The sequence below is a fragment of the Notolepis coatsorum genome, assembly GCF_963971535.1.
Source record: "Notolepis coatsorum genome assembly, chromosome: 7".
NCBI classification, from domain to species: Eukaryota; Metazoa; Chordata; class Actinopteri; order Aulopiformes; family Paralepididae; genus Notolepis; species Notolepis coatsorum.
Window position 1 is genome coordinate 33,578,394 of NC_140171.1, and position 13,344 is coordinate 33,591,737.

The 13,344-nt window shown below is 47.5% G+C and overlaps 1 protein-coding gene across 1 annotated transcript in view; it reads left to right on the forward strand.

Moving 5' to 3' along the window:
- Positions 1-13,344, forward strand: part of pkd1a (polycystic kidney disease 1a) — a 228,555-nt gene that overhangs the window by 196,418 nt on the left and 18,793 nt on the right. The window contains 2 exon segments of the mRNA XM_084318240.1: positions 3,856-3,995; positions 10,612-10,742. Of these exon segments, the coding sequence (XP_084174366.1) occupies positions 3,856-3,995; positions 10,612-10,742 (271 nt within the window).

A 13,344-nucleotide genomic window follows, 5' to 3' on the forward strand; every position in this document is an offset into this window, starting at 1 on the left:
CTCAGTACAGGCAAGGGTATCAATAGTTAAGATGGATGTATTACCAAGAATCAATTTCTTCAGCTCAATGCTTCCGTTACCTCCTCCAGAGGGCTACTGGAAAAGATTACAAACCTCCACATACAAATTTATTTGGAATAACAAACCACCTCGCATAAAAAGATCCACCGCACAGAGAAGTAAAGCAGACGGTGGCATGGCAGTCCCAGATTTTTTACAATATTTTAATGCCTTCACATTAAGACCATTGAAGAAGATATGGTTTGACCCCGAGGCTTTGGTATCTTGGAGAAAATTAGAAGAAAACATAGTAGCCCCACAGAGATTGAAAGACATAGCATACACTAAACTTTCAATCAAGCATTGTGAGCGAGAATTTGGCCCAATAATAACACATGCAATCAGGACATGGCGGGAAACTCAAAGGAAATTTCCTAACAATCAAGTATGGCATAATCACACTCCCATATTCAATAACAATGCTCTCTTAATGGGAAAACGACCTATAAGATTCCCTGTATGGGAAGAAAGAGGCATACACTCATTAGGGGATATTTTTAATAACAAGGGCCTCTGTAGTTATGTCGAAATATGCATAAAGTTTAACCTCACCGAGTCCACATGGCTTTTTTACATACAGTTAAAACTTTGTATGAGATCCCACGGTGTTCCATTACACATACCAATTGAACACCACAGATACCACAAATTTTTCTATGACAGAAATACATTGGGAGGTTTTGTATCAGGTTTTTATTCACAATTACTAACGTCCTCGTACGAAACCCTTCAACTAGACAATGTCTGGAGGAGGGATATACCAGACCTGGAAAATGACTTTGATTGGCAAGGAGCCTGGGCAAATGTCCGACTTACATCAAGGAACCCGGATCATCAACAAATCAATCTGAACTATATTCACAGGACATACTTGACTCCTATAAGGCTGTGCAAAATGGGGCTTATACAAAACTCCAAATGCTCCCAATGTACAAATGGGGACGAAGGAACATTTATGCACATGTATTGGGACTGCCCACCAGTTAAGACATTCTGGGAAGATGTGTCCCAACAATTATCAATACTCGTATTTTGGAATATACCTGTACACCCCGCTGTATTGCTATTGAATGATGTTTTTGAGTTTGCAGTGAACCCACAACTAAAAAGATTGGTTTTATCGGGTATCACAGTAGCTAAAAAACTGATTGCATCACGTTGGTTTCAACCGGAAAAAATGTGCCGGAAAGTGTGGTTTCTTACATATCTTGATGTGATATATCAACAGCAAGAATTCTAGGGCTCAATGAATCCAAAATGTTAATGTGGTTAGAAGTGGTGGAGAGAATAAAAGCTAGCCTATAATGGTGATGTCTGGTTAGGAGTGAGGGATAATGGAGGTACTATCCAAGAGGGGGTCCGGGAGGGGGGGATTTGAGCTGGAGCATATGTGTGTAGGGTTTTAGAAAATAGGTATTCGGGGTATATTATATACTAACATTTATATAATTGTAACTTCGCTGGATATACACGGTATACGGTTAAAATGTTATTATTGACTATTTTTGTTTTATCCTGTTTCTGTACTTGCATATATTTTAACCACCTTTACTGAAAGTTTCATTATACATTGTGTGTTGAGTACTGACTTTTAATAAGTTTTGTTTTGCAATAATAAAAAAAAAAAAAAAAAAAAAGAGATGCCCAGACACACACACACACACACACACACACACACACACACACACACACACACACACACACACACACACACACACACACACACACACACACACACACACACACACACACACACACACACACACACACACACACACACACACACACACACACACACACACACACACACACACACACACACACACACACACACACACACACACACACACACACACACACACACACACACACACACACACACACACACACACACACACACACACACACACACACACACACACACACACACACACACACACACACACACACACACACACACACACACACACACACACCATGCTGAAGGTGAGGAAGAGATGCCCAGACACACACACACACACCATGCTGAAGGTGAGGAAGAGATGCCCAGACATGCTGCACACTCAGGAGTTGGAGACGCATTTAGATACCCACACACACGTGTGCGCGCGCACACACACACATACACTAGGGGTGCTACGATCTCTATCTCAATATTTGAAAATATTTACCTTCAATAAAGTGTATCAAAATGTAAAACAGTTTTGATTCATTCTCCTCTCATCCTTCTAAAGGGAAAATTAGCCCGGGCCTCCACTTATAATGTAAATTAGCACTGGGTTCTTTTAGTTGACTGTCGGCGAGGTGAGCAGAGATGAGACAGGAGTCAGATGGCTAAATTGCCAGGCGTTTACTGCAATCTCAGGGCACAAGAAGAAACAGATCACAATCTGGACCCCAGGCATGTACCTCCACGCAGGGAGAGCACAGTTGCGAAGTGGTGGCCGATAGTACACCGTCACATCATTTATACATTGGTCGTTTGACACACCTCTTCCTGGTTTGATGATTGATAGCTGTCGCCATCATCGTCGAGGACAAAGAAAGGAAAAGGCGGGAAGAGACAAGAGGGAGGGGGTCTGTGTGCGAGGCCTGACCCAGCACTCGGTCAAGGGTCAACGGGTTATGAAGAGTTCAGGCACTTACTTTAGGCATCCATCTAATAGTTTCTCTTTCGTTGACGTGAAGTTTAGGTTATCGAAAGTTCGAGGTAGTTAAATGTAGCATAAATCTATGTGTGTGTGTATTTGTGTGTATGTGTGTTTGTGTGTGTGCTTGTGTGTGTGCGTTGTGTGTGAGGGAGACATGTGTGTGTGAAAGAGGGAGGTGTGTGTGTGTTTGTGTGTGAGAGGGACGGTGGAGCTACGGCCTGCACCAGGGTCAGCAGGTCAAGCCAGATCCAGAAAGGAGGAGAAGGCAGACACACAGACTCAGCGAGGGTGCCTTTAGATATAAGATATTACCATTTAAATCTATCACTTCCTTATAATCTTTTATTTTTATTTTTTATATACACTTTTTCTCCTTATTTTTCTATTTTTCTCCCATCCCAATTTCGAGTTTCCAATTCTCCCCTCCCCTGTCTTGAACGTTGCTCAACTATGCCCCCCACTGGTTGGTTGTAGGGAGGATAGAAGCCTTGCATCACGTGTCCCCTCCGGTACACGAGGAGGCAGCCTGTCACATCTTTTCACCTGCCAGCGCGGACTCTCAGTGGCGAGGTGTAACGCGTGGGAGGCTCACACTACCCCCGCTATTTCCTGTCCCTGCTGTGCAGGCGTCCCCCAACCGACCTGTAGGAGTCGCTGTCCACAACGTCCAAATCCCCACCCATCGACTTCCACCCTCTAACTCTGCCAAATGAGTTAGTATGATGGCTGGCCCAAGCCGGAGGCAATGCTGACACCCGGATTCAAGACCGGAGTCTCTTGCATTGGTGATGAGCGCAATCTCCGCTGCGCCACCCAGCCGCCCCTTCCTTATAATCTTATAGATTATCCATATATATATATAAATAATATATAAATTATATAAATATATATAAAATCTATAATTAGAGCTCTGTAGTATGATTGCATGTATTGTTAACGTATAAAGAGTCTGAAATCCAATCCAACCGTGACTTCAGAATCTAAATTCGTATTGAATTGAATGAGTCCTTGCACCTCTGACACAAAACACACGGATGCTTTGATGAAGTAAGAGACATGGCCTACGACATGTGATGGGACATATTGTCTTTGCGGCCATCTTAACTTGTATTCTAAACTTATATTGATTGGTTCTCCCCTTCAGAACTTCCTGGTTTACATGTTCTTCCTGTTGGTGGTGTTGCTCCTCAACTACTCGGACCCGGCCAAAGACACACGGAGCCTGAGGCTGCGCACCCAGCTGCAGCGCACCCTGCATGCTCCTGAGTACCGCAACATCAGCAGGTACACACACACACACACACACACACACACACACACACACACACACACACACACACACATTGGGGGATGTTTTAAAAATATAATTTAATATATAATATAATATTGTAGTGGCTACTGGGACATAATTCACGGCATTCTAGCCTATTGTGGTGTTTACTATATCTCCTGTGACCCTTAGCGGGGGAAGACGTAGTTAAAGAGAGACGAGTGAAAGATGAATGGAAGTGTTGTTTGTGCGACAGTAGAGTGCGTAATAAAATAGTGTTTTTGCATCAGAACACGACTCCGTCTGCGCTATCATTACTGCACTCCTACATTGGTGATCCTGACGTGATCTTGGACGTATTTCGGAGATTATATCGAACATGTCAACTGAACAACAGAACGCAGATCGCAGATCTTTGAACGCAGTTTCACTCAAGCTGCCAGAGTTTTGGGAACAGAGTGCCAACGCTTGGTTTGCGCAAGCCGAAGCCCAATTTGCTCTCAGGGATATTACCGCAGATGCCACCAAGTACTACTATGTGGTAGCAACCCTTACGAACTCAACTGCAGCGAGAGTGGTGAGTTTGCTGGAAAACCCACCTACACATGACAAATATATTACTATAAAAACACACCAAGAGGCTTTCGGTCTGTCTGAATCTGACCGTGCTCGCCAGCTTCTCTCTCTACCTGGATTGGGTGACTCAAAACCCTCTGAACTGATGGACCACATGTTAGCTCTGCTGGGTGACCATGGGCCATGTTTTCTATTTAAAGAACATTTCCTGCAACAGCTGCCAGACTATGTTCGTTTGCCTATGGCTAATTCCATCAAAACTGACTTTCGTCAGCTAGCTAGACAAGCGGATGTATTTTTCTCAGCTGGGAAAAGGTGTTTGGCAGCATCGGCCTACACCATTGATGAGCAGGGGTTCCAACCACTCTCTATCTCTGCCGCGGCTATGCCCCGCCGGGTGAGGCCATCAGGGTTGTGTTTTTACCACGCAAAGTTTGGGAACAAAGCTAAGAAGTGTCTGCCACCATGTAACTACAGTGGGTCGGGAAACGCACTGGCTGCCACTCATTAGCAGCCGTGAGTGTTGGCCATCCTGCAGGCTTGCTGTACGTGACCGACTCACTCTCCGGCCGCCGTTTTTTATGTGACACGGGTGCCCAGGTGAGCGTGCTTCCGGCGTCCACTCAGGACTTCCACTCAGCGAGACGGGGCCCCGCCCTTGAAGCTGCCAATGGCAGTGCGATCCCTACATTTGGCAAATGCACCGTGGCATTATGTTTTGCTGACCAGCGTTTCACCTGGGATTTCGTGTTGGCCAAGGTGTCCACTCCCCTCCTAGGCGCTGACTTTCTCTGCACCAACAGTCTCTTGGTAGACGTGCGGAATTGCCGGCTTGTTAATGCTGAGACGTTCGGCTCCTTGGCATGTGAGCGCAGTGACACGGCCACAATGACACTGTCCAGCGCCGTCTCGCCCGCTGATGATTTCTCCCGCCTCCTGTTGGAGTTCTCGGACATCACAACACCCACCTTCTCGTCCGCTGCCACTAAGCATGGAGTTGTGCATTACATCTCCACGGAAGGCCCACCAGTACATGCTAGGGCGCGTCGTCTCGACCCACACAAGCTCACCATCGCTAAGAATGAGTTTGCCTCCATGGAGGCACTGGGCATCATTCGTCGTTCCGACAGTCCTTGGGCCTCGCCTCTCCATCTCGTTCTAAAGGCTAGCGGCGGCTGGCGTCCGTGTGGCGACTACCGGCGCCTTAATGACGCCACTACACCTGATCGTTACCCGGTTCCACACATACAAGATTTGTCAGCCCACCTAGCTGGCGCGTCTGTTTTTTCGAAGGTGGATCTGGTGAGAGGATACCACCAGGTGCCGGTTAGCCCTCAGGACATCCCCAAGACGGCAGTTATAACCCCATTCGGACTCTTTGAATTTCTGAGGATGCCTTTTGGCCTCAAAAATGCTGCTCAGACCTTTCAGAGGTTAATGGACGCCATGCTGCGCAACCTGTCTTTCGTGTTCGTCTACCTAGACGATATCCTGGTAGCCAGCACATCCAAGGCAGAACACCTAACACACCTCCGTCTCCTCTTCAGTCGCCTCAGAGAGCATGGATTAATCATCAACCCAGCAAAGTGTCAGTTTGGACTGCCTGCCATGGACTTCCTTGGCCACCACATCACTACTGCTGGGGCGGTCCCATTGCCAGTAAATGTGGAAGCGGTGCTGCAGCTCCCACGCCCTACCACTGTTCGGGCCTTGCAGGAGTTCCTGGGGATGGTGAATTTCTATCATCGGTTCATCCCTCAGGCTGCCCACCTAATGCGCCCCCTGTATGGGGCTCTCAAGGGCAAGACTCCCAAGCATGCCATTGCCTGGTCCGACGACATGTCAAAGGCATTCTCTGATACCAAGGAGGCCCTTGCGAGCGCAACCATGCTGACGCACCCCGTGCCTGAGGCTCCTGTGGCATTGACAACTGATGCCTTGAATTATGCCGTTGGAGCCGTTTATGAGCAGTTGGTCAATGGCATTTGGCAACCCCGGGCGTTCTTCAGCCAACAACTCCGTTCCAGCGAACAGAAGTACAGCACCTTTGACCGTGAGCTCCTCGCCCTGTACTTGGCAGTCAGACATTTCCGTTTCCTGCTGGAGGCTCGCCCTTTCACTGTTTTTGTAGACCACAAACCATTGATTTTTTCTATGGCGAAGGTGTCAGAACCGTGGTCTGCCAGGCAACAACGCCATCTGGCTTTCATCTCTGAGTTCACCACTGACATCCGGCATGTGGCTGGGAAGGACAACCCCGTGGCTGACTGCCTCTCTCGTGCTGCCATCGGTGCTGTTCACCTGGGCATTGATTACACCCATATGGCTGCGGATCAGGTTTCAGACCCAGACATCCAGGCATGCAGGATGGCGGTTACTGGCCTCCGGTTGGCGGACGTCCCCTTCATTGATGATGGCACGACGCTGCTATGTGATATATCTATGGCGCAGCCACAGCCAGTGGTTCCACATGCATGGAGACGACAAGTTTTCGAGGCTGTCCATGGCCTCTCGCACCCGGGCAGAAAACCATCACAGCGCCTAATGGCAGCGAAATTCGTCTGGCCCAGGATGAAGGTTGACATTGGGGGTTGGGTCAAGACCTGCATGGCATGCCAACGCACGAAGGTCCATCGGCATGTTAAGGCCCCGTTGGAGCGGTTCAATGTCCCTGAGAGGCGTTTTGACCACATCAAAATGGATCTGGTGGGACCCCTTCCTCCCTCCAGGGGGTACACTCACCTTCTGACGATGGTAGACAGGGCCACCGGTTGGCCGGAGGCTGTCCCACTCACTGCGACTACTACAGCTGACGTGGCCCGCGCATTCATCAGTAACTGGGTAGCCTGGTTCGGTGTTCCCTCTGATCTTTCCTCTGACCGAGGGGCCCAATTCACTTCCGCATTATGGACTTCCATTACCCAGCAGTTGGGTGTCTCCCTCCACCGCACTACGGCCTATCATCCACAGGCCAACAGCCTGTGTAAGCACTTTCACCGGTCGATGAAAGTTGTTCTTAACCTGTTCCACCCGACGGGGTCGGTACCGACCCCAAAATGGCATCTGGTCATAAATCAGAGTGTTGCAAAAAAAATCGCGATTTTAAAATCAAACGTATTCAAATATTAACATCACTAACATGTCACAAAAGCATGTAGAATGTATATTATCGTCAATACGTTAGTTTAGCAATAGGTTAAAAGTGCCATTAGATAGTTTTAACTTCTTGATTTGCTGAAGTCTATTGCAAGACGGCGACCATTTTGGAAATTTTGAACCATGGGAATTGTAGTTTGTTTGCGGCCATTTTGTCGAGGGGATGCATAGCTGTGGATCAGCGTTGGAATTTTTCCGAACTACACTTCCTGGCAGGGGGGGTTCTGTGGGGGTTCAAAGTTCAGCGTTCTGAATGAATTATATCAATAACTGTTATTATTCGGGATAATAAGCCACAAAAGGTAACGTTTTTGACAAATATTGAAACGCAGTTAGTTTCTCCTCCCTATTGTTAGCATGTAGCAACAATTAGATCTGAAATTAGTTTCAAAATGGTTGCACTGTGGTGAAAATAAAAAGGTACAGTAAATTACAGTAGATATCATTATCTGTTCTTATGCACGCCTGGTGATACTAAATCCAAATTGAACTCGGGCATTTGAAAGATAATATATGTATATATATATAAATGTGCGAATTGGCTATAATAAGGTAATTTATAAGCATCATATTCTATATTCTATAATAATATTTCAAATTGCATTGGTCCGGATGGGAGAATTCAGTACTGTATCTACAGAACCTTCGGTTTAATCATCTTCCCTTTATTAATTGTGTATTTAATTTTACACATGATCTCAAGAGGGTACTGAACGCGATCAGTGGCAGTTTTTTAAGTTTGGCCATTATTATCATGGTGTTATTCACTGTCAAAGATGCAAAGAAAAATCATAATTCATATTCTCCTTTGTTTCATCACAATTTAAGCAAGCCTAGTAATAGACACAATATTTCTGACACTGTGAATACATTCCCTGAGGTCCATAGATGTCCCTAGATACAAAGAATATGCTAAAGGACCTTGTAGGAGTGGAGCAATATTCCATTTACCTAGGTATATATTTTAGGCGAAAATATTCCACAGGGGGAACAGGTTAAGGCCAATCTCCGGGGCGACAGCTGGGTCGACAGACTTCCTTGGGTGATGCTGGGACTCCATACTGCACCTAAGGAGGACCTTCTTTCATCTTCAGCTGAGCTGGTATACGGCCAACCCCTCCGTGTCCCAGGGCATTTTCTTCCCTGTGTTACGGTCTCCTGGTCAGCACTGGAACAGCGGGATGCTCTGCTGGACAAGGCCAAGTCTTTCTTGCCCATCCCTACCTCATGCCACGGCATTCCGAAGGTGCATGTCCCGCCTGATCTGTAAGCAGCGGGGTATGTGTTTATCCACTGCGACGCCCATCGAGGCCCCCTACAGCCACCCTACGATGGTTCTTACCGGGTTGTGAAGGCAGGCGATAAGACCTTTGTCATTGACATGGGGGGGGAGTGAAGAACGGATCTCGGTGGATCGCCTGAAGCCTGCTCACCTGGATTTGGACCGCCCCATTGAGTTGGCCCAACCGCTCCGCCGCGGTCGCCCCCCTGGTAGGGCAGTCCCGACGCCTACTCTAGCTCCGGCGGACCCCCGGACCTGCCGTCCGAGGCCTGTTAAGTGTCAGCCTACTGCTTTACCACTGCCTCGGTCTCCTGTGCCTGCCCAGGGGTACCGGAGTAGTTTTGGGCGGGTCGTCAGAGCCCCTGGCCGTTTTTTGGGGCCAGTTCTTGTGCATTCTGGGGGGACGTGTGTAGTGGCTACTGGGACATAATTCACGGCATTCTAGCCTATTGTGGTGTTTACTACATCTCCCGTGACCCTTAGCGGGGGATGACGTAGTTAAAGAGAGACGAGTGAAAGATGAATGGAAGTGTTGTTTGTGCGACAGTAGAGTGCGTAATAAAATAGTGTTTTTGCATCGGAACACGACTCCGTCTGCGCTATCATTACTGCACTCCTACAATATAATAATTTGTGCTTCACCAAAAAATGTGGTCAGCAGCCGCCACTGATACATACACACACACACACACACACACACACACACACACACACACACACACACACACACACACACACACACACACACACACACACACACACACACACACATACACACACACATACATACATACATACACACACATATACACACATACATAACATACATACACATCAACACATACAGTATACACAGACACACACACATACATACATAACATACATACATAAATACACACACACATATATAACATAATAAATACACACACATCGACACATTAAAAAAAAAAACACACAGAGGGAAAATCCACTTGTCATCTGGGACAGGTCTGTAGATATCGATCTGAGAATAGGCAGAGATTTATATGAGATAGAAATACATTTTTAAAAAGGGCTAACGTCTCTCTCATCAAGAAACACGTCACATCAAGACATGTCTTCTGACGCACCAATGAGAGCCTAACTTTGTAGACACTGTCAGATTCTCTGGGGAAGATTTCTGGTTCAGAACCTTTGGGAGCACTGCTGTGAAATGAGCCTATTTGAACCTTTGAGCTTAAATCAATCTGAATCACTGTGCTCGTGATGACATTACAAATAAAAGTCTTGGTTCTCTGGGGCCAGTTGTCAATGTATCTTGTTCACAGACAGACAGACAAACGGGCGTGAAAACATAACCTCCTTGGCAGAGGTATTTAAAGTCTGGGTTCTCCGGTCTGTTGTTTATGGTTTGTTGTTTATGGTCACACACTGTGAGTCACACACACACACACACACACACACACACACACACACACACACACACACACACACACACACACACACACACACACACACACACACAGTGTGGACATGACACTGTAACAACTTTGTAATATTGAAAGGTAAAATATACATTAGATTCCTGTAAATCCACACAATCCACCCTAATACTAACACATGTATCTGTCCTGCAGCCGAGAAGACGTGTTGCTGTGGCTGAATCACTCCTTGTTGCCACACTTACTGGATGACTCCGCCCTCCTGAAGGAGACAGGGAGCGTGCTACTGGGCACGCTCAGACTCCGGCAAGTCCGGGACACGTACGGTGAGAATACTGTAGTTAATTTGGTACATTTGGTAAGACCACAGGTTGCGATGGACACGTTGTGCTACCGTTACACTTACTTTATCATTTCAAGGCGATTTGTGAGATCTAATCAAGAGAGATGTTTTTCGAGAGGCTGGTCAAGGATCACATTTGTGCCTCCCTCCCCAGTGATATGGACCCTATGCAATTTGCATACAGGCCAAACAGGTCCACTGACGATGCGGTCTCCCAAGTACTGCACAGCACCCTCTCTCACCTTGACCGCCAGAAGGGGGGCTATGTGAGACTGTTGTTCATTGACTACAGCTCAGTGTTCAACACCATAGTCCCCACCAGACTGGTGGACAAGCTGATCGAGCTGGGTCTGAGCTCCGCTCTGAGCGCCTGGATACTGGACTTTCTGAGTGAAGGGCCCCAGGCGGTCAGGGTGGGGGGTCAGACCTCCAACACCATCACCCTGAGCATCGGGTCCCCCCAGGGCTGTGTTCTGAGCCCCCTGCTGTACTCACTTTACACACACGACTGTGTGGCCAAGTTCAGCTCCAACTCCATAGTGAAGTTTGCGGACGACACAGTGGTGGTGGGGCTGATCTTGGACAACGACGAGAAGGCCTACCGGGAGGAGGTTGAGGTACTGGAACGCTGGTGCCAGGACAACAGCCTGCTCCTGAACATTGGTAAAACCAAGGAGCTGATCGTGGATTTTAGGAGGAGACAGCAGACACACACACCACTGAGGATAAACGGGGCTACCGTGGACAGGGTGAGCAGCTTCAAGTACCTGGGGGTCCACATCTCAGAGGACCTGACATGGACAACACACATAGACTCAGTCGTAAAAAAGGCGAAGCAGCGCCTCTACCACCTGAGACAGTTAAGGAAGTTCAGAGTATCTGGGAAGATACTCCAGTCCTTCTACTCCGGAGCTGTAGAGAGCATCTTGACTGGAAACATCACTGCCTGGTATGGCAACAGCACGGCACAGGACAAGAAGGCCCTACAGAGAGTGGTGCGTTCAGCCGAGCGTATCACAGGTATTGCACTACCAACCCTGCAGGTCCTATACAACAAGAGGTGCAAATCCAGAGCCTGCAGGATAATGAAAGACCCTCACCACCCCAACAACAGCCTGTTCATGCTGCTGCGGTCAGGCAAACGCCTGCGAGCACCAGTAACGAGGACAGAGAGACTTAGGCTCAGCTTCTTCCCCCAGGCCATCAGAGCCTTGAACACTGAACTCTCCACACACAAGCACACATGAGCACACACACAACACACACACTGTACACGCTCACACACTAGCAGCCACTTTAACATGAGCACACACACACTCATGCTGCACACGCTCACACTATGGACACTTTACAGAAGGAAAGATCACTTTAAGAATGGTATAGCTTGAGATCGTATAATATAGCATTGTATAGCAGTGTACATAAAGACCCAATGCCTCATCCGTAGCTAACAGTGTACTGCAATGCCACAGGACCTGTGGCATGCTCTGTAAATAGCTCATGTACAGATACCGATATGCCTACTTTGTTTACTTGTATTTTGCACTATGTCGCTATATCGGTTGGACTCTTATATTATTACTTGTATTATGCACATCGTTGCGGGCGAGACCCCCCGCATTTCACTGTATACCTGTATGCCGTGACAAATAAAACTCTTGTATCTTGTATATCTTGTATCTTGTATCTAATGTGAAATCTAATCAGAAAGATCTAATGTGGGCGGCTGGGTGGCGCAGTGGACATTGTGCTCGTCACCAATGCAAGAGACACCGGGTTTGACTCCGGCTGTCGGCGCTGCCTCCGGCTTGGGCCAGCCGTCATACTAATTCAATTGGCAGAATTAGCGGGTGGAAGTCGATGGGTGGTAATCTGGACGTTGTGGACAGCGACTCCTACAGGTCGGTTGGGGACGCCTGCACAGCAGAGACAGGAAATAGCGGGGGTAGTGTGAGCCTCCCACACATTACACCTCGCCAATGAGAGTCTGCGCTGGCAGGTGAAAATATGTGACAGGCTGCCTCCTCGTGTATCGGAGGGGACACGTGATGCAAGGCTTCTATCCTCCCTACAACCGGCCAGTGGGGGGCATATGCAAGCAACATTCAAGACAGGGGAGGGGAGAATTGGCACAGCGGAATTGGGATGGGAGAAAAAATTGAAAAAGAGGAGAAAAAGTGGATACAAAATAAAAGAAAGATCGTATGTGAGATCTAATCAGAAACATCTAATGTAAGATCACATTGCTCTGTGTCCACACTTGGTCTGTAGCTGTACTGTGTCCACATGACTTCCTCCTGCTCTTTTTCTACATCACCTTCTTTACATTGCTCATATTCTTCCCAGACCATGTATAATTCCCATCACAATGTGAGCCTGAACACTTGGGAAAGCTGGCTGGAGCACAGTGTGAGCAAAATCGTATCTGTCCAGACCTGCCAGTTAACGTGGCCTGGATGATAAATTGTAACCCTAGGCCTTGACGGGCCCCACAGGGATGTTCTGGGGGTACGCCTGTGTGTATGTGTTCTGAACTGTTGGCAGCCATGGAGTGAAGCTCTTTTCATGTGTAAAATTTCAACTCC